Source organism: Rhipicephalus microplus, chromosome 4 (genome assembly GCF_043290135.1).
Source record: "Rhipicephalus microplus isolate Deutch F79 chromosome 4, USDA_Rmic, whole genome shotgun sequence".
Classification (NCBI taxonomy): domain Eukaryota; kingdom Metazoa; phylum Arthropoda; class Arachnida; order Ixodida; family Ixodidae; genus Rhipicephalus; species Rhipicephalus microplus.
This window is the reverse complement of record NC_134703.1, coordinates 68,125,075-68,148,574: the sequence shown is the minus strand read 5'-3', so window position 1 is coordinate 68,148,574 and position 23,500 is coordinate 68,125,075. Positions and strand designations below refer to the sequence as shown.

Here is a 23,500-nt window from a genome sequence, read left to right as displayed (position 1 = left end):
TAAAAAAACGTGCGAAAAAGATGTCATTCAGCCAAGGTAGGGAGGATAATGTTTTCTATTCGCTGAGCAAGTCGAGTTTGATCACTATTTCATGCTTTATCTCTTTACATCATAAACCAACAAACCTTTTGATACGGCAAGGAAAACTGCGTGATTGTACTGAAAGTTTGCATGTGGGTACTGAGTTCATGGCTACGAGTGACTATAATAACGAAGAAAAAATAACACAAAGCATTAAGTATGGTAGAGTGTAATGCTATCTTTAAATAGTTCGTTGAGGCATCAGCCGATATATTTCTTAGCTTTTGTTTTCTTTTTATTACGAGAGCGCTAGTAAATTTTTCCATAGCCATTGCTCATTTAGCCTACACAGACGCCGGCATGCCTTATAGGTTTGCATTTGTAACGACACCTAATATTTCACCGCATCGGTGTGTGTGTGTGTGTGTGTGTGTGTGTGTGTGTGTGTGTGTGTGTGTGTGTGTGTGTGTGTGTGTGTGTGTGTGTGTGTGTGTGTGTGTGTGTGTGTTCCTATTTTTCTTTTGCTTCTATCTATCTCTCCAGACTAAAAAGTAACAAGATAATATATTAATATGCAAAGCAAAATTGCTGAGTAACTGTTGAAGCAAAGGGGTGGACTTTCTAAAAACTTCTTGGCTTTCCTGTTGTTGTTTTTTCTCGTTCGTCTTGCTTACAAGAAACAATCACCACATATACATTTTAATGCCGTGAAATGCGTCCTCAGTCATTTGACAGAATCAACTTTGCGGCGTCTCTCATGATCATATCATAATTATCATAACTTTAAACAAGCACCGGCCAGCCTGAAAGAACCCCTCTGTATCTCGAATGTACGCCTGCTTTTGGAGTACGCGTGTAGCACTTGGGACACTTTTACTAAAGGGAACATCGATGCTTCAGAGCATGTGCAGCCGAGAGCGGTCCGTGTCGTCACAGGTGATTACGACTTTTGTAAAAGATGTTTAGAAATAAGGAATACCTTAGGATGGCCCCTTCTTGAAGACAGACGCAACTTTTTACGTTTATATCTGTTTCACAAAATATGCCATAGTTTGACTGGTATTCACAAAGAGAACTACATATTGAAGCCTACGTATATATCTGCTCGCACTGATCACCCACTTAAAGTGCGCGAGTTCGCTGCCAAAATTGACATTTTGAATACTCATTTTTTTCGCGATCCATACAGCAGTGGAACAAACTACATCAAAAAATTGTAACCGCGTCCACGAAAATATTCAGCGTCGCGCTTCAAGATCACTTTTTTTTCGTAGCCTGAATATATCTTCGTTTGTTCCTTTTAGCAGTCTACGCTTGAATTTCTTTTTGTTTTTTAACTCTTGGTGATCTTTTTGCAATCTCTGCCTGTATTTAAGAGTGTGTATATAAGTGTTTATTATATTTAAACATATCTTGCTGTGTATATTCTATAATTACGTGTCACCATTGCATGCTTTACTATGTAGCTTTATTTCTTTTAGGTACACCACAGTGTTAATGGCTAGTCGACATTCTGCTTTATTTTTTTCTCTTTATTGTTCTGAAATGTATTACATTTATGAACATGTTTTTTTTTTCTGAAATTATGTATATAAATGTCATCTCCCCCCTACATTAATGCCCCACGCGGGTGCTGTAGGTATTGTAAATAAATAAATAAATAAATAAATAAATAAATATCGTGGTTTTGGGACGTTAAACTCGAACCGGTATTAGAATCAGCTCTGCAATTAAATAGGGCATGCGATGCCACAGTTGCTCTCTTAGTGTGCGAGTAGTGGCATTAGTCGCGTGCAATAACATGATATTCCTAACTATACCTGCCGCTTTGGTTTTATGTGTAGATTATCCACATACATCTGTATCTCCGTGAACCTGTGGCAGCATTTCTTGCACGGGAGGACACTTACATTAAGCTGGATTCCCATTTCCAACTTCCACAGTGAACCTATGGCTAACGAGTTTATACGTCAATCAGCTGAAGAAGGAGCTGTTTATCACGCTGGCTCTTCATCATGATGCCATAGTAAACTCTAACCTCACTTCGATACACCCATATCCGGTAGGCGAGAAGTAGGCGTGGTGATCTTTTGTGCTTCCGAAATCGCTTGCTCATCACAGACGCAACATTGCAAGATATGTGCCGTCACTTTCTTCATCATCATCATCATTTGACTGACTACGCCCATTACAGCGCAAAGGCCTCTTCCATGTTCCGCCAATTAATCAGGCCTTGATACTGCCACGTTTTACCCTCGAACTTATTTATCTCATCTGCCACCTCCCTGTCTTTCTCTCGCGCGATTGCCTTCTTTTCGAACCAAGTTAGTTACTCTTAATGACCATCGGTTATCTTGCCTACGGGCTACATGTGTCTACTCATTTTTCTTGATTTCGACCAAGATGTCCTTAACACCCGTTTGTTCCCTGACCCACTCTGCTCTCTTCCTGTCCCTTGAGGTCACGCATATCATTTTCTTTTCCGTTGACTCGGCCCACACACAGCCAGTCACAGTCCGTCACTGTAGCGTGGTACGCGGCACTAATGTCACATACGCTTGTCCAAGTCCATTTTTTGTTGTTGTTGTTGTTGCCCCTTCGCACTGGCACATACCCACTATGGGGGATTGGCCATGAAATCTAGAAGTATCCTATATGAGATATATTAAAAGGTTTATCCTTAATGAAAAAACTAATGATGTAATAGAAAATAATAATTAACTAAAAAGGAATATTAAACTAAACAAATAATTGAAGATTGAATCAGGAAGAGAAAAGGTGAGGTAATACTACAGTGGAAGACAGAAATTTTGAGTAGACCAGACAATCGAGCTTATCTCACCCGGTCACAATCAAATGAATATGCAAATTTCATTCAAAATTAGACAAGTGTCTTCAGAAATATATTTAAGCAGGCATTATTATGACATGCGCTTTGATTCTCGAATGAAATTGCATACAGCATCGAATACGCTCCTGTGGCAATGTCCCAAGCTAAAGGCACCGAAACTTAGAACATTATCTGCAGTTAAATTTAAACCTACTGCTTGAAACGGAACAATTAAAAGTCTTTTCCTAATTAATGAATAGTTTTTACATGTTATAAAGTAATGCTCTATTGTTTCCGTTTCTTCACAGAATGGACACAGGGGGGATATCGCCAGACCAGCTCTGTGCAAGTAAAAGTTTAATGGAGGGACACGACATCGAAATTTGGTTAAAATAACTTCTAACTTTTTAGATTGACTCCACTGAGGTTTCCAGGGGTATGTTAGGTGCTGATAGTCCGTATATTTAGTAATATTTTCCATAATATCCGTATAAATAGCCCATTTTCTATATCTGATCGACACTATGTGTTCCGATTCTGGTAGTACCGAGATCACAGGGCCATCAAGTGTGGCTCGAGATAGTGAATCGGCTATTTCATTCAACCGTATGCCACAGTGTCCCGGGACCCAGACTAACTTCAGGAACTTCACATGAGGTGGAACTAATGTTTGTAATGTCGCTAGAGCTCTTGATTGTTCTGAAGCTGTGAGAGTAGTACACAGCGAAAGAGAATCAGTAATTATCATTGCACTCTCTTCGTTTGAAGGAAGTTTTCGTAGCGCTAAAATAATAGCCAGGAGCTCAGCTTCGAAAACCGGAGTGAAGTCTGGTAGTCTTACCGAGAATGACCAACCGAGGTAATCTGAGACGATTCCTACTGCTGCCTTTTCTTTATTCACAGAAGCGTCTGTGGCTATTATGTTCTTTATTTCCGCATGAGCTATGTAGTCTTCTAACCTGTCATTTAAGTAACTCGAAGATTGAAACTTAGATAGTGGGGGAAAAATTTCATCACATTCTATCGTAATATTGTGATTTAATGCTTTGGTTCCAATTACCGATCTGATATCCACCTTTATGCTTTCAAGTTTCTTTTGTACAAAAATAATCTGGGGAGTACGAAAGCGTGGCCAGTGAGCGAGGAAGAAGGCGTCGGGTCACTAATAAAGGCATATACAGACCGTCTCGCTGATAAGCCGTAAAATTTCAAGTATGTTTGTACTGTTAAGATACGGAATCGGCAAAGAATAGTTGGTATGCGAGCTTCCTGATATAGTACATTAATAGCGACATACCTGGGGAGTCGCAAACACAACCGTAACGCTTCTCGCTCTAATAGAACTAACGGTTTAATTTTGTACGTAGGGCCACCCGAAAATAATATACACCCAAATTCGAGTATTGGGCGCATGTACATTTTATATATCATTAATAAGGTGTGTCTACGTAACCCATATTTTTTGTTGCTCAACCTTCGCAATAAGCCTGAAGCTCGTTGTGCCTTTGCCACGTTATAGTCTATGTGAGGGCTCCAGTTAAGTTTCTCGTTATAAATAATGCCCAAGTATTTGATAGACTCTACTTGTGGAATCGGTTCCTGATTATAAAGTACTGAAATTTGAATAGAATCTGCTATAGGGAACACCAGGAGCGCACTTTTACTGATGTTTAGAGACAATGAAATTGAATGCAGCCAAATTTCAAGAGAATACATGTACTTTTGCAATTTTTGATGCAAAGAATAAATGTCACTGTCTGCAACGAAAAATGCAATGTCGTCTGCATAAATGTAGACAGTGATATCTCGTTCAATGGGAATTGAGCTCATCAACACATTGAATAACAGCGGAGATAGGACCGCCCCTTGAGGTACTCCACGTTGCTGTTTGAATTTAGATGAGTGACATCCATCCTTTGCACAATAAAATTCTCTCGATTTTAGAAACTCTGCTACCCAATCAACAATATATCGCGGAAAGTCACATTCGTGTAAAGAATTCAATAAAATTGAGTGCTCAACGCTATCATAAGCTTTAGCTATGTCTAGTGTTACTAGTACCGCGTATTGTCGTCTTTTTCGGGCAAGCTGTATTCGGCTCTCTAAGTCGGCATGAGCACACCAAATTGAGCATTCGCTACGAAAACCTAAGTCCATTTTTCTTCAATGTCTTCGTCGTCTTCAGCGGCAATGTCAGGCGTAAGCCTAGATTCAGCAGGCATTTGTCGCACAGCTCCCTCTCATTTTCATCCATTGATCTACCTCGCCCTGTTTTCACGTAGAGGATAGTATATCGGTTGTCCTAAACTGCTTAACCTCCTTGTCTTTCCTTTTCTACTATTTTCTTCTCTTCTTATTTTTCATTGTTCCCTCTGTCGTTCTCAATTAAAGTTGAACCCTCTTTGTAAGTTTGCAGGTTTATGTCAGGTTCTGCCACTTTGGTACTGGATAATTCATTCAACCAGTATCACAATTACGTACGGGACGTTCCTACACCGCCAATTATTTTAATCTGCTCTTTACGTTTCCTACCAATCTTTTGAAACGAGTCACGGGGGCTTAAGCAATCTACTTCCAGTTCCTTAATTGTCGCCAGACCGAAATAATACAATAGCAGTCAGTTTATAACCTACAACTATTACTGTTATCAACTTACCACGTCATGTAAGTGAGCACTGAAAAGTTTTATGTGTATGTTTGTTATTGTCGCTTACAAAAAGTTTCTATATCCGTTCTTGTGTCTCTTTCAGTGATGTCTTATATTGTAGTTTCTTCACTCAGCTTGAAGACGGGCTCCAAACTATTCATTTGTCTCAGCCACCTGAGTTGAATAATTGAGAAATATTGTTAAAAAAGTATCGTTAATCGAGCTCTAGATTGTGAAAATCTCTATGTGTTTATAGAGAACACCAAGCTGGAGACACCAATGGCAACAATATTATCAGTATTATTAACAAAAGACCAATTTTAATGATTTGGCCAAAAAAGAACAGTTTACAAAGACATCTCGAGGTATTTTGAGAAAACGTTCTTATTGGCGGTCCAGTCTCCTAAAAGTAGCATAGAAGATTTCACTTAAGACATATGGGCTCTGCAACTGTGGGCTCGTAAACGAATGTTTACTCATTGCTTTACAGTGTGACGTATGAATCAATAATGTCATAAAACATCGAATGCGCCAAGCAAAGCATATTCATACATATGCGCCTGTCATAGCACTGTTTGTCAAGTCGTTAAAGAACAGCAAGGATAACAGGCCCATATGGCGGCACCAAACTTGACCCCTAAAATAATGTGACACCACCATCTGAATGAACGAAAGATGGAAGATTGATCCAGGGCTCATTTGTTTTGTGATGCACAACCTAATGAAATCAACTGACAGTGAAACTAAATAAGGCAAGCATGGGGGACCAAGCCCGTAGCCTCAGAATTCGTATGGAGAGGGGTGTTTTACCGAGAAAAAAAGATTAAAATAAGTGTTTATCAAGGTCTTCGGCAAGTTCCCTCCCCCGAAAAAAAATTTCGCCTACGGGCCTGTAGGGAACACAACTTGCATATTTCAATTTTGCTATAGTAATTATGATGTAAAAGGAAAATAATTAGAATTGGTGAGTATTCATTTCAAAGAAGAGAACGTTTAGGCATGTTGGTTATCCTTCATTCTTCGTGAACCAGAGTGCAAATAAGAACACGGGACAAGAAGAGACCAGGACAACCACTCGTCCTGATCGTTATCTGTCCCGAGTTCTCATTTGCGCTCTGGTTTATGAAAAATTAAAACATCATTTTAAAGCGTTCTTCGAAGGTGGAACGTTCGACCCCTATCCGCAGCGGTTTAGTTTTTAATCACATTTATTTCCTTTCCTTGTATATTCTCACTAGTATACTACTCTTAGAACAGACAATTAATTATGCATATACGTCCTTTATATTTATTGTTCGTTGATTTCATGAGATTGATTCTATGCACAACCCGTAAAACAGGATCAAAATCGTCTAATGCGTCCACAGCAGCAGCAGCTCGCGAGTCGCCACGGCCTTCTCCTTGGCCCGCAAGGCAAACTCCTTCAGTCTCATCGAGGCCGTCCGCGGGGAAGGACGCAGATAGCGCATCAGCGCCAAAAGCGGCGCACAAGATCGAGAGATCCCTATCTGCTGGCTTGGCCTAGTGCGTTGCGGCGACCCGTTTCTAAGACAAAGCGGCGTTTGTTTTGTTCTATGATGACTATACTATTCCACATCGTTAGTTCACTACCCTGCTTTTTTTATGTTCGTGCCTGTTGACTACAGTAACTTTTACTAACGCTGAAACACCACTTTGCTTCATTTTCATCTTCTCTTGATTAAAAAAAAAAGCTGGCAGAGTTTCTTGGTCTGTGACGCACACGCGATGGTATCTTACCGCTCTCATCAGTTATGGCATTACTTAAGGTCAGCTAATCAGTTCGGAAATCAACCTCGAAATGTTCTACTTGCTGAGTTATGCAGCTTGTTAATCTGAAGAACATACACAAGGGGGCTCAGCGTTCCATCCCTCGAGGTATAACGTAACGTGTCTTCCTCTCGGTACATCTCTCTTGATGTCTATGCATTTGTGCTCCACCTCAAAAAAAAAAAAAAGGGGGGGGGGGGGGACGTGAGATTTAAGTCCAGAGTTACCGTTCATGACAACATTGTGCCAAATTGGCTACTTTCAAACCCTGCATGCCTGGCGAGAAAATTTTCAGCCTAGCACCATGGCTACTCTCCGGATACACTGAACTTTCATTTTGGCGCACTTACGGACCATTTCTCGTTTTCACTTGGAGCTAAAATGGCAAGCAAGTTCTTTAAAAAAATACGGCAGATCCTACGTACCTTGAGAATCAATGTTTTTCGTATCATGCGAACGGAACGTGACTGTGTTGTAATTTTTTTTATTATTGAGCGAAACGTTATGGGGGCGCTAAAGATTTGTAGCCCCTCCACGGTGCATAGTCTAGTGGCTTAGGGCATTCAGCGGCTGACCCGCATGTCGCGGGATCGAATCCCGGCTGCGCAGGCTGCATTCTCGGTGGAGGCGAAAATTATGTACGCCCGTGTGGTCAGATTTGTGTGCACCTTAAAGAACCCCAGGTGGTCGAAATTTTCGGAGCCCCCGGCGTCTCTCATAATCATATGTTAGTTTTGGGGCATTAAACTGCACACATCAATGAATTTAGATATTTGTACAAATGCACGCAAAGACACGCGTTAAACATCCGCGTGTGTTTTATACAACGAGTTGCTTACAGTTGCGTAACAATGCCAACAGCAACATGCATATTAGCAACATCAGAAGGTGATATGAAGCGCTGGTGCTTGCGAGGATGTATAGACTGCTACACAAATAAACTTCAGTGGATGACGTACAATTGACATTAACCAGACGTGATGGTTAGGTCATAGAAGTGGACGCATGTAATGTTAATAAAATTGGATAGCCAGCGCTGCAACCACAATTGAAAAGTAGTTACAAGAGCTGGCATGGCTCTGTAGAATATACTTCATTGCCAAGCAGAGTGCTGGGGCTTGATTACTGCTGGGACCCTGACATTTATTCTTTGTGTTTGTCGGGTCAACTTTGCCGATGACAGCTTTTTCTTGACGCCAACGCGTCAAAATTCCTCGTGTATGCTCTCGCGTTCCTGCGTAGATATAATCCGTCGATCAATGGCGCATGCCCACCCGATTGAATGTGCCATTGTCTGGCGGAAAGGGTTTCACGACGTACACGACGAGATTGTGACATTAATAGCGTCATGACCAGCCAGTCATGTTCGTCAAGCAATCTTGCCCTGCCTGCCATATTTATCTTGGTTTACCGCGAGCTAAGGGGGTGATCACGAGAGCGCCCACACGTAGGCGTATAGATAGATAGACAGATATCACTGCATACGCTGCCAGACGGCACTGTCGAAGCCAGGGGGGAAAGGGGGGGGATATTTTGTTTAACTTCATCTTAAATGTTTTAATACGTGTGAAGATATGCGCGCACATAAAAACACTCGTATGAACTTATATAAAGAGCAGAAGCGTACGCATTTGGGCTGGTTGGTTCATGTTCACAGAAGTTAAAAAACAGCGCTAAAAAGACGAGACAAGAAAAGAAAGGACCTTTCTTCTTGTCCTTTCTTTTCTTGTCTCGTCTTTTTAGCGCTGTTTTTTAACTTCTGTTATATAAAGATTGCTTCACCCTTCGTCCCCCTCCCCGAAAAAAAAATCAAAACTTCCGGCTACGTCTCAGCCTGACAGAACTAAGAGCCGCCGACAACACATTTTGCAGAAACGGGTGGAAATCTAACAAAAAATGTTCATGCAAAGTGAAATCGCGTGACATGTGGACCGCGTAAAGTATTCATAAAGAAATTAAGAAATGCGCAGCTCGTACACAGACCAGATTTAATTCGGAAACATAAATTAGACAAAACACTTAATCGTATTACAATTATGAGTTATTCATGAATACAAATGCATTCTCGCTGGTTTAATTGTAATAGACTAATTACGACAGAAAAATGACCAACAAAAAATGTCGTTTTTGAATTTCGCGCCGAAAATATCAGCATCATTGGCTGAACAAGTATTTCAGTTGTTATTTTGTAAATGTTCTTGGTACGTTCAGTAGTCAAGTGTCTTGCTCTTCTAGTGTGCAATGTCACAAATGTTTGCCGATAAGTTTATCTCTGCCCGTACAGCGACGACATTTGTATGACGTCACATTGATCACGTGAAAGATCTTCGACGTCACGGCTTCGCCCCACTCGCCTTTTAATCTTGCTTCGATCTTTACAAGCTTGCCAAGCTCGTGGTAAGGGCGGCTTTCTTTTTTGCATTTCGGGAAGATGATTCTAGATCACGGCTAAAGTTTTAGCGTCTCTTTCATTTTGGCTAACAGTGAATTCTTAGCGCCTCTTGAAATTCCTAACATTCCATTATTTAATCGAGCTGCTTCCCTACTTTTTTTTTCTTTCCTGCTGTTCCCGACCATGTTTTTTTTTCTTTTTTCATTAGACCGCGCATTGCTGCTTCGTACACCAGTTCGTGCGTCGCGAGAGAACTACCTGCTGTTCATTAAGGGTATCATTCACCCGGCAAATGTGCGGTATCGGAGATAACAAATATCCACCCTCCCTCGCTGACCTGGTCGGAGGGCAGCCAAGACTGGAACTTCGGAAACCCATAACGCTTCCTTATGTTGCGCTTTAACTAACCTTTTCACGAAAAACCGAAAGGTGCGTCTTCACGAGTCGATCCGAACAGAAAAAGGCCTACGTCATGTCGTGCGAGAGGACGGCATAGCGTGGATACAGTGTATTATATGGGAGGAGGAACAACGTGATAAAGCCTCTCGGCCAGCGACAGAGGGACTTTATCACGACTTGGCGCTGTTGTTGCGACCACTTTCTACCAGCTGCGACGTACGGAACCTGTTTTCGTTGTCGGCTCGTTCTTCTCCTCGCCGCCCATTATTCGACTTGCGCTCGAGGCGCCCCTAGACGGGCTTTTTCCTGCGTGCCTTTGCAAGTGTATACCGATTTCGGAGGCCATGTTGTCACACCATGGGGCACCGCAAATTTGTAAACGCAAGCATAATTTCTGTGCTCCGCGACCGCTTTATCAACTAAAAATGAGAAATAAGGCTAATCTTAAGCTATTTTTAGTGCTAATACCGAAAAATAATGTTCAATGAAATTTTCACCTCCCTCAAAAGGAATCGCGAACTATATGATTTTGAATTGCGAACTATGCAGAATAGTCTTAACGCATGACGTTAGCTCAAAATGTCAACAGCGTCAGCCCAATGAGCCTCTCACAGAGGTTTCAAAGAGCAAAAATTTGTGGCATCGGTGTTGTATTTGAAAATTTTCTCCCCCAGTCTACATTTCCGAGCTCTTCGTTTATGCGATTTTGTACGCGCGCAACGACGGATTACGTACGTTACAACTCTCCGTTGGTCTGCGATAGCCGCCCCTGTACAGTTTTCGTGGCTGAAGATGCCGAACATTTGGCACCATATTGTGTGCAGGTGAGCGAGCTAGTTCATTAAAATTGCATGGGTGTACAATTCAAGGGTCAAGTTTGTGTGCCCGTGTCATCATGTATTTTGTCCCGAGCGTCACTTGGGATATGTTTGTCGTCCCTCATAAGGAAATGTGAAGGTTGCGAGTCATACATATGGCGCACATGCGTAGCAAAGAAAAAAAAAAGATTGACATAAAAGAAAGACAAAACAACAAACTAATGTGGCGAACTGAAGTCACGAGACGAGCTAATGGCAGGCAGAAGAGGTTAGAGATGTAAGAAAATGCCTTAGGAAGTATCTTCGAGCGCAGTGTCGCGTTATCTGGTAACTCACTATCGCATCGTAAAAATACCAAAAGTGGATACGCTTTGGTACTATGGCAACCCGAAAAGACCACTGTTGGCAACTATGTGACCGCGAGTGGACGCTTTCCGTGGTATCTGTCCGATGGCTTCGTTAAGAGTATTTATCTTGTTCGGCACTGGTCGACCTACTTCCTTGTAATCTACGCGCCTTGACTCGAGCTGTCGTTGCGGTATTAGCGAGGTATGGCACGCCCCTGACCATCGTTTAGACGGTGTTTCCCGTTTATCAGCATTTGCGGAAACGTAGACATGTAACGACGCCATTTTATTTTTGTTTTGTGCGGAGGATCTCTCTGACTGTACACTCCGTGACCGACCCCTCGTGACGGACTGTACCAACTGAAATTGGGAAAGCTAGCTTTAATCGAGGTTAGTGACTTGTGCAACTGCTCCGCAGTCCGTTTATCGCAGCGCACCGGCTGGCTGAAACGTCCTCGAACATGTGTTGCAACAGGGAAAAGTGATTGCCCCCACGTTGTACGTGACGAACGCCGGGAGGAAATCTGAAAGGGCTCTGTTGTTTGAGGTCGCGTATCATGCACGGGAGCGCATTGTGACAAATCGATTAACGCTGGTCAAACACTGTGCCGCACACGAGTGCTAGACGTCCGCTCGTAGCGGGATTTCATTATCGTTTATTGTTTAGTTAAAAAAAATATATATATATCTCGTGCGTTGTTCAGTTTTTTTTTTTTTTTCCTTTCCCGATGCGAAGGACTCTCTAAGCTAAGGTGGAGTCGGCAAGACCGAATACGCTTGTTAAATGATTTGGTAGGTCAAGCGTGTTTATTCATTTTTATTTCTGTTTTACGTTTTAGAGCTATCCTTAGTGCGAACAAAGTGGAGCCCGTAATCTGCTTCCCTAGTACGAACACAGTCCGCAAAAAAATTCTGTAGCTATGATCTAACCCACGTTTCGGCTTGCTAAATTTATCAGACACATCTCGTCAGTTCTGTGCCCCAGCTGGCTGCATTGCCTAACCTGCAGGTAGATGAAAAAGAAGAAAAAAATCGTGCATGTATTCCACCACGCTTTCTCCCAGATTGGGTGCATACCTTATGAATGAGCAAGTGAAGGTCATTGTTGAATATGTTTTGTTACCATCAGCAGTCCTACCACAGGTTGTGTCACGTCGTTCTAACGCTGCGGCAATTGCTTCCATTGCAGGAATGGTGCATGTCTGAGCTATGAAGGTGCTTAATGCCACTGTGATGTGCTCTTCCTGATAATGTCGTCCTGCTGTGTGCCAGGATGCGATGGCAGCACTGCCAACTCGTACCACCCATTTCCCGAGAAAGGGGAGGACAGTCTGCGTGCCAAGTGGTTCGCAGCCATAGGCCTCGCTGAAGACGATGTGGGTGACGACGATGAATTGCTCGTTTGCGCTCGCCACTTCAGGCCATTCGACTTTAGTGAGAGAGGTGTGGTGCGTAAGGGCGCAGTGCCTTCCGCGCGCCTCTCGCCTTCCTCCAACACCGGTCAAACAAGTCCAGCCAAACGGAGAAAGAAGAGCTCCAGCAGGGAGTTGGAGCACTTGGAGGCATCCAACGTCATCCTCGATGAGGTAGGCCGTGGCATAAAACTTCATGGTTTGTCCCACTGAGCCACAGGATGCAATTACATGTTCTTTGTTCCTTGCTTCTTGTAATAGTACACTAAAGGGAAGTCTGACACTGGTGTTTATGGAATCTGCAATGCGTGGCGCTTCATCCAGCGTGGGAATGGTGGGTAGTACATGGATTTGCCTAAGCTTTGTTCTTTCGGCTGTGTGTGACTTGCAGCTGCTGTGCCAGAAGATGAATTTTAACAAAGTTCTAACAGTCCCTCTTCACGAATTTAACATTATAATTACTAGAATATCTGGCATGAAGTGTTGACCAATTCAAATCAGCTCATGAGGTTCATAAAAAGCCATTATTTTATTCAAAGCAAAAGTCAAAAAGACAACAATAAACAAAGTCACAAGTGAATTTGAAGCAGCAAAGACAAAAGCTATCGTAAAATGCCGAGCAAGCGCCCCCACTCGAGCAAGCACACCCTTTTCGTTTTTGGGAGTTGGGGAGAAACACTACCATGTTTAACGACCGTTCGACATGCCGCGGTTCAGGACCAATGTGAAAAGTATTTTTTTTTTCCTCCGCTTGAAACGAATACAGCCGAAAACAGTCTGCATACATTTGCGGCCTAATAGGTAATTAATTTTATGCAAGTACTGAACCTGCCTGGTAGCAGAACAATCAGATAATTAGTTGCAAACTCATTAACTTTAGCTCATGAAACCTGCACAAAACAATGCATTCATTCATTTTCTTTTTTGTGATGTAATACTGAGTGCCTTGGAATTATGCCACGTGAATTTCACATGTTTCTTGCAATGCCATTATCGTTCTTGTCTGAAGGGGATAAAAACACAGGTGTTGAATAGATGAAAATCCCCGACTACCAAGACCCGTGTCTTTCTTTTCTTCAATTTTTGTGAGGCTGCGAAGTAAACCAGGGATTTGGTATATTGCACTACATGTCTTTAAATTGATATGTAGCATTAATAAGTTGGGTAGGGCTGTTCATGTGATGTTCTTAACTTGTTATTAGGAACCTAGTCTGTGTAAGACGGGATACCATACTTTGTATTTGAGCATAAAGACCATATCTGTTTACAATTTCAAGTGCCTTTGGCAGCACTGTGCAGACACGAGTGTATGGCCTGTGCTCTGGCATGGCTGCCTATTGCACCCTCAGCCGACAGATAAAGAAAGCGCATCTCCTCTTGGCGGCATCGCCCATTGAGACTGGAGCGGGAGCACAATCTAGCAGCGCTTGTCTAATTGCCATGACTCATTGTTTTGTTTGCTAACAGACGACGTGAAAAGCGAATGCACATTATCTGCTGTAAAAAGGCGCGGGAGAGCGCAGGCCACGCGCTCGCGTGTTCCCTTTCATATAAAAGGACAGTGTACAATAGTTTTGCATAATTTGACAAACATTCTGAAAAGCGCCCAATGTGTGTGTTTGCGAAGTGTTTCTAGTGATGTTCGATCGTGAAGATGACAAGTACTGCTGACACATGGCGCAAAAGGTTTTGCGTCACACTGGCATTTAATGACGCTGTGAAAACCATGCCAAATCTTTAGTTGCACCTATCAAAGCAGAGAGACTGAAGAGCCACAGTTGTGATGAATGAAATTAATCTGCAACTTTTTTTCATTTCATTTACACTTATGTTTGAATGGCATCCTAACTGTAGTGAACAACTATTTATCAGAAATCGGCTGATATAACATATACGAGCTGTGCTTAGTGTTTCACCCATTGCCAGTAGCACTGATCCAAAAATAATGTCCTTTCTCATGCAGCAGTGCATTGCCAAAGTCGCACTGTGTGTGCACTCTCTCACAATTGCATTAACTTTTGTCTATGTAACAGGGGCATAATAAACTATTAATCAGTTACACTTATGCATGTAATTTGGCTTTTCATTGATGGAGCAAATCTTCTTTTTTAAAGGAGCACTAAAGTTCAACAATAACTTGGTTTAGATTGATAAACTTTACTCTGAGAACTATAATGGCACAACTTTGACTATCATAAGTTAATTATTAGCAGAGAAAATCAAGGTTGAAGTTTAATTTTCTAAATGTCGCGCCAAAATCTCCACGTATAACGTCGCGAATTTCAAAATGCATTTTTCGTATTTCGGCAACATGGACATTTTTTTTAAACTTCCTATGTTAGGCTTATGGCGCCCACAGATGGCAGTGTGCTTCGATTTTAGTGATTAGAAACTACGTAGGAGCCAGTAGACTCTGTGAAAATTTATGACGTCGTGATGTTTGGTGTGGGACTCGTAGGGTGCGGGAATCTCCACTCGCATTTTCTTTTCGTGCATTTTCTCATTTACTAAGCATCGTCTCATAGTAAGAGTGGTATTTTAGTAACTGTGAAATTGCACTGTAATAGTATGTAAGAAATTGTTTTTTTTTTTAAGTGTTCCTTTAACCATCGGACTTTATAATTCATAATTTGTGTCGAATGAGAATTATAAGTTCCAGAATCCTCTTGGAAGTTTTGTCAGTTCACTTATTGCAAAATAGAAAAACCAAGTAGCAAGTTGCATAAAATAATTTCATTGTGCTAAACGCCACCAGCAAAGATATCATTAAGTGGCGCTTGGATTGCTTCCCCAACCACCACACAAACTTGGAAGATGAGTGTCAAGGTTGATGTGATGACGTCGTATGAAAGTGCTGCATGACAGATGCGATAGAACTGAGCGCAGGTTTTGGATTAATTGATTCATTTTCTATAGCATTGGGGACAACTAGCAGCATGTGAAGCTATTCAGCATTAGTTAGTGACCATAAATCAAGGTGCTGATGCAAGTAACTTCGATAGTTGACTAACGTTTTTCTAAATTCGAAGGCAACTTTCTGGCTGCGTTATACAATTAAAGGGAGATGCTACTCGAAGACACTTTTTTTTTTAATATTCACCCTAGAGCAATGAAACTTGAGCTGTTTATGGAACTTTTTATGCTGATTTCAAATATATAATTAGTTTTCTTGCAAGTTACACACTTTTAGCTCTGCAACATAACAAAGTGAAAACATTAACCCTTTTGCCCCCCTTTCCATCCCTAAACTTCTGTAATTTTTTACCATTCATAGCTCATAATGCTTCAAATAAAGTGTAGAGTGCAAATAACTAATTAGGAAACACATACAAAATATGTAATACGCATGAAAAATAATAGACATAAAAAGTCCATATTTCACCTACCCTAGTAAAGGTATACATACAATTTGTTGTTATACAATAAAATATTGAAATTTAAACTAGATAATTGCATTTGTCGTATTTTGGAAAAAATTTGGGCAAAATTTCATGCAGATCCGAGCACCAGAAGTGCCCGAAAAAGGAGGGGCACCTTGGGAAAAAAAATGGCAAAATTTGTGCTTTGAGAAAAACGAGTTTTAAAGTTAAAATTATTTATTTTTATTTATGAAAGATATCATTAAATCAGATGAAATTTGCACACCAAAAGGAACAATCCTTCTTGTAGTGGCCACTGCGACTAAAATACGCCAGCACCATGAGTTTGTCCCTCTCGGCTTTTTCAAGCCAACTCCTCGCAGACATTTCGCTCAGACAGGGTCATGAAACGCTTGCCAAACTTCCGCTCCATCTGGCAGAGCCTTGTGCCAACTGCAAGCTAGGAAGAAGTTCGACAGGACTGCGAAATCCAAACTAAGTCCAGTGTCATGCCATTATGCAGCCATGCTTGTGCCACATACCGTCGTACATAACGGCAATGTCGTCCCTGCTAAGTTCTCTCACTGCGAGCTCTTTCGACCTCTCAAGATTGGCGCTGATGTCATCCATTGCCACATCAAGAACTTTCCGGCTGACGGGTGTGAATGACTTTTGATGCATTGGCTTTTGCAAGCCAACAACTGCCGCAAATCGGACTAGCTGCTCATAGCCTATTCCTACAGAGTGAGCCGCACAACGGCTTTCACTTGCAAACGATGCTTTTTTTTCATTTATAACGGAGATAATTACACAAGAAAAGCAATGTTCAGCTGCGCTGCTCGACAAGACATGGACCTCACAAATAGGTTTCACAGCACATACAGGCGCGCAGCGGCCAATGGCGGTCCCCGATTCGTACCATGTGATAAGCCAGTCGCGGCGCTCGAAAAACATGCAGAAGAGTGCTTCTTTTTATTATTTTTTGCACTGCATCAGCGAGAGAAACTGTTGGTATTTGAAGATTGAGGCTCGAATCTTCGACTGATGCGATCAACAATGGCGAGCGGCGGCGCATTATCGGCGGCTAGGTGCTCGAAGACTGCACACTTTCGACATTTAATAGGCACCTTGTGCTCTTTAGATGAAATTTTAAAGCATTTCTAGTTAAGTCTCAACCTGTATTATTTTTTTCATAACAGTAGAGGTATTAATCTTATCAAAACAGGCGAAAATAAAAATCGATAATTTAGAAAAAAACACGCGTTTTTCGACCCGCATCTTCCCTTAAAAGCAGCGTTTGTGGCCTTCATGTTGCGATGTAATTTATTACAATTATTCCACGATTTGAGGTTCTTTTGTGCCTACCCGGTGTTCAACAAATGCTAATCAAATCTGATTTACAACATGTGGTATTAAATTGTGTGGCTAAGTGCGCTTTAGTTTTTTGCTATGCCTGGTATAAGCTGCTCCCCTTCTTCCCTCTGCCCTCTCTCTTTCTTTCCTGAAGATTGTCATAATGTGGCATAGATAATTCTGTAAGTCAAAACCTGGAGGCCCCTTCTTATGTAAAAGTCACATTGCTGGCTTTGTGGAGCCACCATTTATATGCGTGTCCTAGCAATCTTGGCCCAACATGGCTGGTACTTTTAAGATATACTGTATTTGTACAGATCCTTGAAACTCTAAAGGGCTTCGCAATATAAAAGCATTTTTAAGGCCCTTTAAAATTGTGGAAGTCATCTTCTTCTTTTTTTAACACTGGAGTTTTTTTTTTAACAATGCAGCCTAAATTCAACTGTGCCATCAGCCTTATATGGGTAGGATAGCGCCACACCAGCAAACTCCCCGTATTGGAAACTCTACACTGGAATGAGGTCACATTCGTTCTGCTTTGTACCATGAACGCTGCACCCCAAGCAGAGCAAAAGAAACGTACATGTACTTCTGTGCTGGGTTGCTGCTAGTGTTACGTTGCATTCTCCAGACTAATAATTTGTGTTTTGTTTAAAATGCATCGCAGTCCTATGGCACTCTGTGATCGCTGCATGATTTGTATTTTACCATGCATATGACCCTGCCGGCTGTAGCAACTACACTCAAACCTCTTTATAACAAAGTTGCATCTTACATGAAAATAACTTCTTTACAAATGAAAATTCATTATAGAGGTGTATTCCTGACACGGTATCTATTGCAAGACTATTCTTAATTTACTTCGTTATATTCAGGTGCGTTATATCGAGTTTTGGTTGTACCATCTCTTGAAGAGTTCAATAGAACTTAATTGTAGATAATGCAGTATGGCTACCTTCCTGCAATAGCAGCTTGTCCACGGCAAGCATGAGCTTGATTGAAGTTTTTTAGGCTGCTTTGATGCAGATTTACCTGCAATACCTGTATAAACCCTGGCACGATTATTGTGCAGTACTAGTGAGTAGAGTATTGGTCCATTTTGGAATCGCAATAGACTCTCGTTAAGCGTTACCTGAAGGGACCAGGGAAATATGTCCAGCTTAACAGGAGTTGTATTTACTGGGAGGTGAACATTGGGTGCAAGTACAAAACCAACCATATTTGAGGCACTTGTTCCATTTAAGCAGCAGTTTGGTCTACTGTATTGGATAACAAAAGGCAACAGATTGCATCTTTCCTTGCGCTGACACTTTTGACTCTCCTCCATATTTCAGTTTCTTGAAAGTCTGGAATGACAGGATTCACCCCTCCTTGTGTTGATTTTGTGCTCATGTGAATTCAACATTTGTGCACCTCAGTTGATATTTGTTTATGAAGATGGATGATGATTAAAAAAAGAAAGGCATTTGGGAAGATCCTTTGTCACAGTCTGAGAACCTGCGCAGCCCAACAGTCGGCCATCTCGAAGAGCCGCTCGCGTGGCCGCCTTGAAGATCTCGGACACGGTGAGAAAGTACAACCTGGCCGCGACTTCTGCTGCCGAAGGGGCGGACTCGGACGAGGACTTTGATCTCGCGGCCGAGGTCCGCGCCGAAGGAGGCTCCTTCAGCAAACTACCAGTGTCACCCACAAACATGGTATGCTGTACCCATATTCCGACTCAGAAAGTTCATTTTGATGGCTGCTCAGTGTGTGTTCAATGGGGTTTCTCGTTCTGTTTTCGTTGTGAAGGCCTTGGTCAACCTAAAATAAAAAAACTTAGATCAGCGTTCAGACCGGTTGGAAATTAGCCTTAAGCCATATTGTTGGACGTTCAGGCCAGCTGTTAAACATCTAGTCTTGCCCATGGATGTTAAAATAGAGGCTTACCTCTTGCGTAAGTTTGGAATTTTTTTATGTCACTGCAATCCTTTACTCAGTTGTTGATCTAGTTTATTGATCTAGTTCCCCATTATTACTGACCATTGATAGTTCTGTACTTGTGCTCAGTACAACAGTAGCAGCTCAAAGCCCTTCAATGCAATTTATTTTCATAATTATAAATTTTTGATTGTTGACGTAAGGTTGCCATGGAGGTCTTGTCTTCAAGCTGAGTATAATGTTGGTTGTGTTGTGATGTGGTTTAACCAGAGAAAAGCATCTTCTCCGCCCCTTGTTTTCTCAGGTGTTCAAGTTTTACACTTAAGCTGTTGCTTGAAGTGCTGAAGTACACTGGACTCGTGATAATTCATACTTTTGCTTAATTCAAATAAAGCTAAATTTTTGGTTGGCTCTCTATTCTTTCAATGTATTTAAAAGCCTCTTAATTGAAACTCGTCATCTGGATAATTCCTACTTTTTGCGGTACCATACCAGAAAATATCTGGTGCTTTCCCACTACTATTTAAAAATGTGCGTGCTTGTATAGTTCTAACAGTCAAAAAATGACAAATAAGCACCTCAGGCTCTCAAAGAAAAGGGCTTTGCTAGTAAACAAATGTTTTAAATGAAGCACACGTACGGTAAACCATCGTGGTTCTCAAATTGTATAGAGAGCTTTGTGCTGAAGGCACGGATAGCAAAGAAGCAGTTGGCAATTCACGATTTCTTTAAAATGTCTGATCAGCAGTAAATGGCCAATAAACTTGTGGAATTTACACCTCTGCTTTTTGTTCCTTGGGGGAAGTTAGGGTTTAAAAACTTAAGAAATCTTCATATGTGATAAAATTAATATGTCACTTTGTGCAGTCATATATTGAGAAGTTCTGATGATTCAAACTTCTTGATAATTCAAACAAAATTCAGAGGTCCCTCCAAATTTGAATTGACGAGAGTTGACTGTATAATTATAATAAGGAAAAGACAGCACCCCTGGCTTTAAATTTCCCGTCTCTGCAAGTGAGAGGGAAATCATTCTTTCTCTCTCTTTCTTTCTTGATTGCGTTTAATGTTAAAGATGTGAGGTCACATGATAATATGTTCAGGCGTGGTAGCACAGTTCAAAGCCTGTGGCCAACGTAGACAATTGCTAAAAAACTAAATCTCGCTGTATCTGTAACATTCTCAGCTTCCTGTACATCTAGCAGGGTGGCACGTTTTTCACTTTGGCTCCCTGAGGTATGCGCATTCTTCGCCACAGGTGCCGAAGCCAGGAGCTGCAGCGGCACCAGCCAAGCAGCCTGGAAAGACAGTGGTGCGCTGCATTGTGGACAACACGACCAGTACATTGCCCCTCGTGCTGGAGTGCGAGGATGAACCCCTGACCCAAGTTCAGCGGGACGCTCACATGAAGGCCCAGAGTGCCTACAACCGCAGCATGCGTCGCATCAATGATGCTCGGGTGCGCAGCCTTGCTCGCTCATTGCACTGTCAGCCAATAGGATTGTCCATGATGTTCCTTTTCACTAGTTGGTCCCATACTGCATTGAACTGTGTAGCTATGATTTGAAAAGAAACACTCGAGTAGAGAAGAAAAAAGATTATGTTTGTCTTTTTGGAAAAAACAATATATTTTGATTTGATATATAGCAAAGGTTATCAAAATATGCTTCTTTTATTAAACCTTCCCTCTCATAGCCTTAACCCCTAATTCAATGTAACCAGAATCAATACCCTGGCATCATCGTACTTCTTATCTCTACTAGAGTACATGCATTAACAATGTCTATTTGAAATCTGCAGTGAAGCTGTGGTGTCCTAAAAAGAAGTTAAATCTTGCCTGCAAAGTGCGGATTTTAGCTGGATATCTCGCCCGTGTGTGGCCCTTGCTGGAATATGCAAGCGTTATAATCGACCTGCACTATAGATTAGGTTCAGTTTAAAGCTGCTCATTTTATAGCATCCATACGTGTGCGTGCATGTTCAATTGTCGATATGTTGGCTCACCTTAGTATCATTGCACCCTCTGAGTAAGTAAGGGTTGCAAAGTCAAAAACCAATTACATAGTTGTTTGTTGGCATGGATGCCAAATCGTATTTACAATACAGTGCTTATTTTAATGCACCATGTAAGCTTTCATAATGAGCAGTCTAATAGGGTTGTCCAACTCGTAGGCACATGAAGTGTTCCCCCTTTTTTGGGGGGGGGGGGGCAAAGGTTTGTCGCAGCTGCCCCCCCCCCCCTATTAAGTCAATGTATCAGGCTGACATTACACACACCCCTCTCTTCTTAAGGCTCTTTAAAGGCTGCCGCCCCACTTCTCCCCTTCGCGCTCACGCCTGTGGTCCAATTCATTCATATAAGTCAAACCTCGTCAATAAGTACTTGCAGGGAATGATGGCATAACTGCGCGTTGAACGTGCTTTACAAATTCAGCCGTCCTGACATGCGTCATTGCCGCCAACAAGAAATAAAGGCCACAACAAAAATTTTCTAGAGTGCCTGCCGCAAAGCCTCTCTGTTTTTTTTTTTTTTTTTTTTTTTTTTTTTTTTTTTTTTTCTCGAAGAGCAGAAAGGGTCTGCCGCTCTCACTTCTCGCACAACCATTTGATAGCATGCGGTCGCGACACCAAGGAGCATTTCAAAACTACTGTGAGGTCCGGGATATGTAGGGTGGTACAGCAACAGAACGCACGCAATTGGCTGTTCACAATATGTGTGTTATGAGGTCTGCTTCTAAGCAAAACCTTTCTTTTTCTTTAATGCAGTACAGTCGCAGCGAGCCAAATCGTTTACTGGCTAGTAACGTGCACCCTTCAAAACATAATTTAAGTGATAGAATACCATTGTATAATTGCTGCAGGGAATTGTCAAATTATTGTTAAATTGTTGCATGCCGTAGGGAACGTGCTGTGAAACTTGATATGTTTTGTGTTCTTCTGTGTGCTTAGGCAAGAGGGGCCAAGCTCATCTATTGCTGTCCTAAAGATTCTTATAACACGAGCAACGTGCCACCACCAGTAAAGGTAGGCAACTTTTCAAGTAACCTCATGTTTCTTGCTTCAATCTGTGCGTTTTCCGGAGCTGCTACCATACATTTGTCAACTTGGGTCCTATGTACTGTGCCTCATAGAAGAGCTAGCAGGGTGATTGTTTTGGAAAAGAAGGGTCTATAATAGTCGTCACTGTGAGCATGTGGTCGTCACTGTTGCTTCATCATGTTACATATCTAGTACTGCACAAAACTGAAGCAAGTCTGAAGTTGGTGATACATTATAGACGACAACAGCGCGCAGACGGATGGGACATAGATGAGGCAATGCAGCACAAACGCTTATGTTGTGTTACCTTATCTTTGTACCGTTTGTCTGCACACTGTTTTCGCCAATAGTGAACAAAACCTAAGTAAAGTTGACAGTCGGGCTAGTTGGTGACAGATCGTCCTTCAAAAACGAGCTATAGCGCATAAAATGCAACACTTAGAAGGTGCAGAGGAGATTGTTTCATCTTTGCGTGCATGTCTTTTTTCCCCTCTTTTCAACAATGTAAGCACATTTATATTACCAAATTGATCGCGTTGCCTTTTCATGAGCACCCTTTACAACTTCCCACAATCAGCAGATGAAGCAAGGAAATTTCACTTTCTGCCGCGATTTTAAATGCCCAGAGTAATGCATTAATGAGTGAACCTAAATGCTGAGCCGTTGAGGGATGGAAAGAGCGTTACAGTGATAATCGGCAATTTACACTGTCGCCCTTTATGAAAGGGAACACTTGAGCGCATGGCCTGCGCTCTGTGGTGGCTGCCTACAGGACCATCGTCAACCTATAGCAAAAGAAAAGACGTTGGCTTTTGGTGTCGTCTATTGGTAAACAATATGAGTTATGGCCGCTGTACAAGCGCTGCAAGATGCTGTAGGCAGCCGTTATAGAGAGCAGGTCATGTGATCAAGTGTTTCTTTTCATAAAGAATGACAGGGTACCTTCTGTGCACAGTTTATTAGTCAGGGACGTCACACCCTAGAGTTTTCGTGAAATCATCAGGTTTAGTGCTAGTACACATAAGGGCTTCAAGCAGAGTGGTTCAGCCGTCATGGGAATGATGGTTAGTTCACGGATTTGCCTGAAGTTCGTTCCTGCAGCATCGTACACTTGTGTTGCATTGCGAATTCTTCATTTCCTGTGAGATATTGCATTGCAAACTGTTTTCAGTGTT

At 41.9% G+C, this 23,500-nt stretch overlaps 1 protein-coding gene across 9 annotated transcripts in view; it reads left to right on the top strand.

Moving 5' to 3' along the window:
• The window catches only part of row (zinc finger domain-containing protein relative of woc), a 126,510-nt gene that overhangs the window by 26,286 nt on the left and 76,724 nt on the right, over window positions 1-23,500 (top strand). For 2 of the 9 annotated variants that reach the window (XM_037423083.2, XM_037423078.2), the window contains exons 1-5: window positions 11,193-11,444; window positions 12,432-12,828; window positions 18,872-19,063; window positions 20,545-20,745; window positions 22,236-22,310. In XM_037423083.2, coding sequence (XP_037278980.2) covers window positions 12,493-12,828; window positions 18,872-19,063; window positions 20,545-20,745; window positions 22,236-22,310 — 804 coding nt within the window. In that variant the 5' untranslated portion in view covers window positions 11,193-11,444; window positions 12,432-12,492. Of the gene's footprint in view, window positions 1-9,660; window positions 9,684-10,658; window positions 10,902-11,189; window positions 11,445-11,489; window positions 11,633-11,901; window positions 12,035-12,431; window positions 12,829-18,871; window positions 19,064-20,544; window positions 20,746-22,235; window positions 22,311-23,500 lie in introns of those variants that run through there. The other 7 variants (XM_075892913.1, XM_075892914.1, XM_075892915.1 and 4 more) reach the window with 6 other exon arrangements.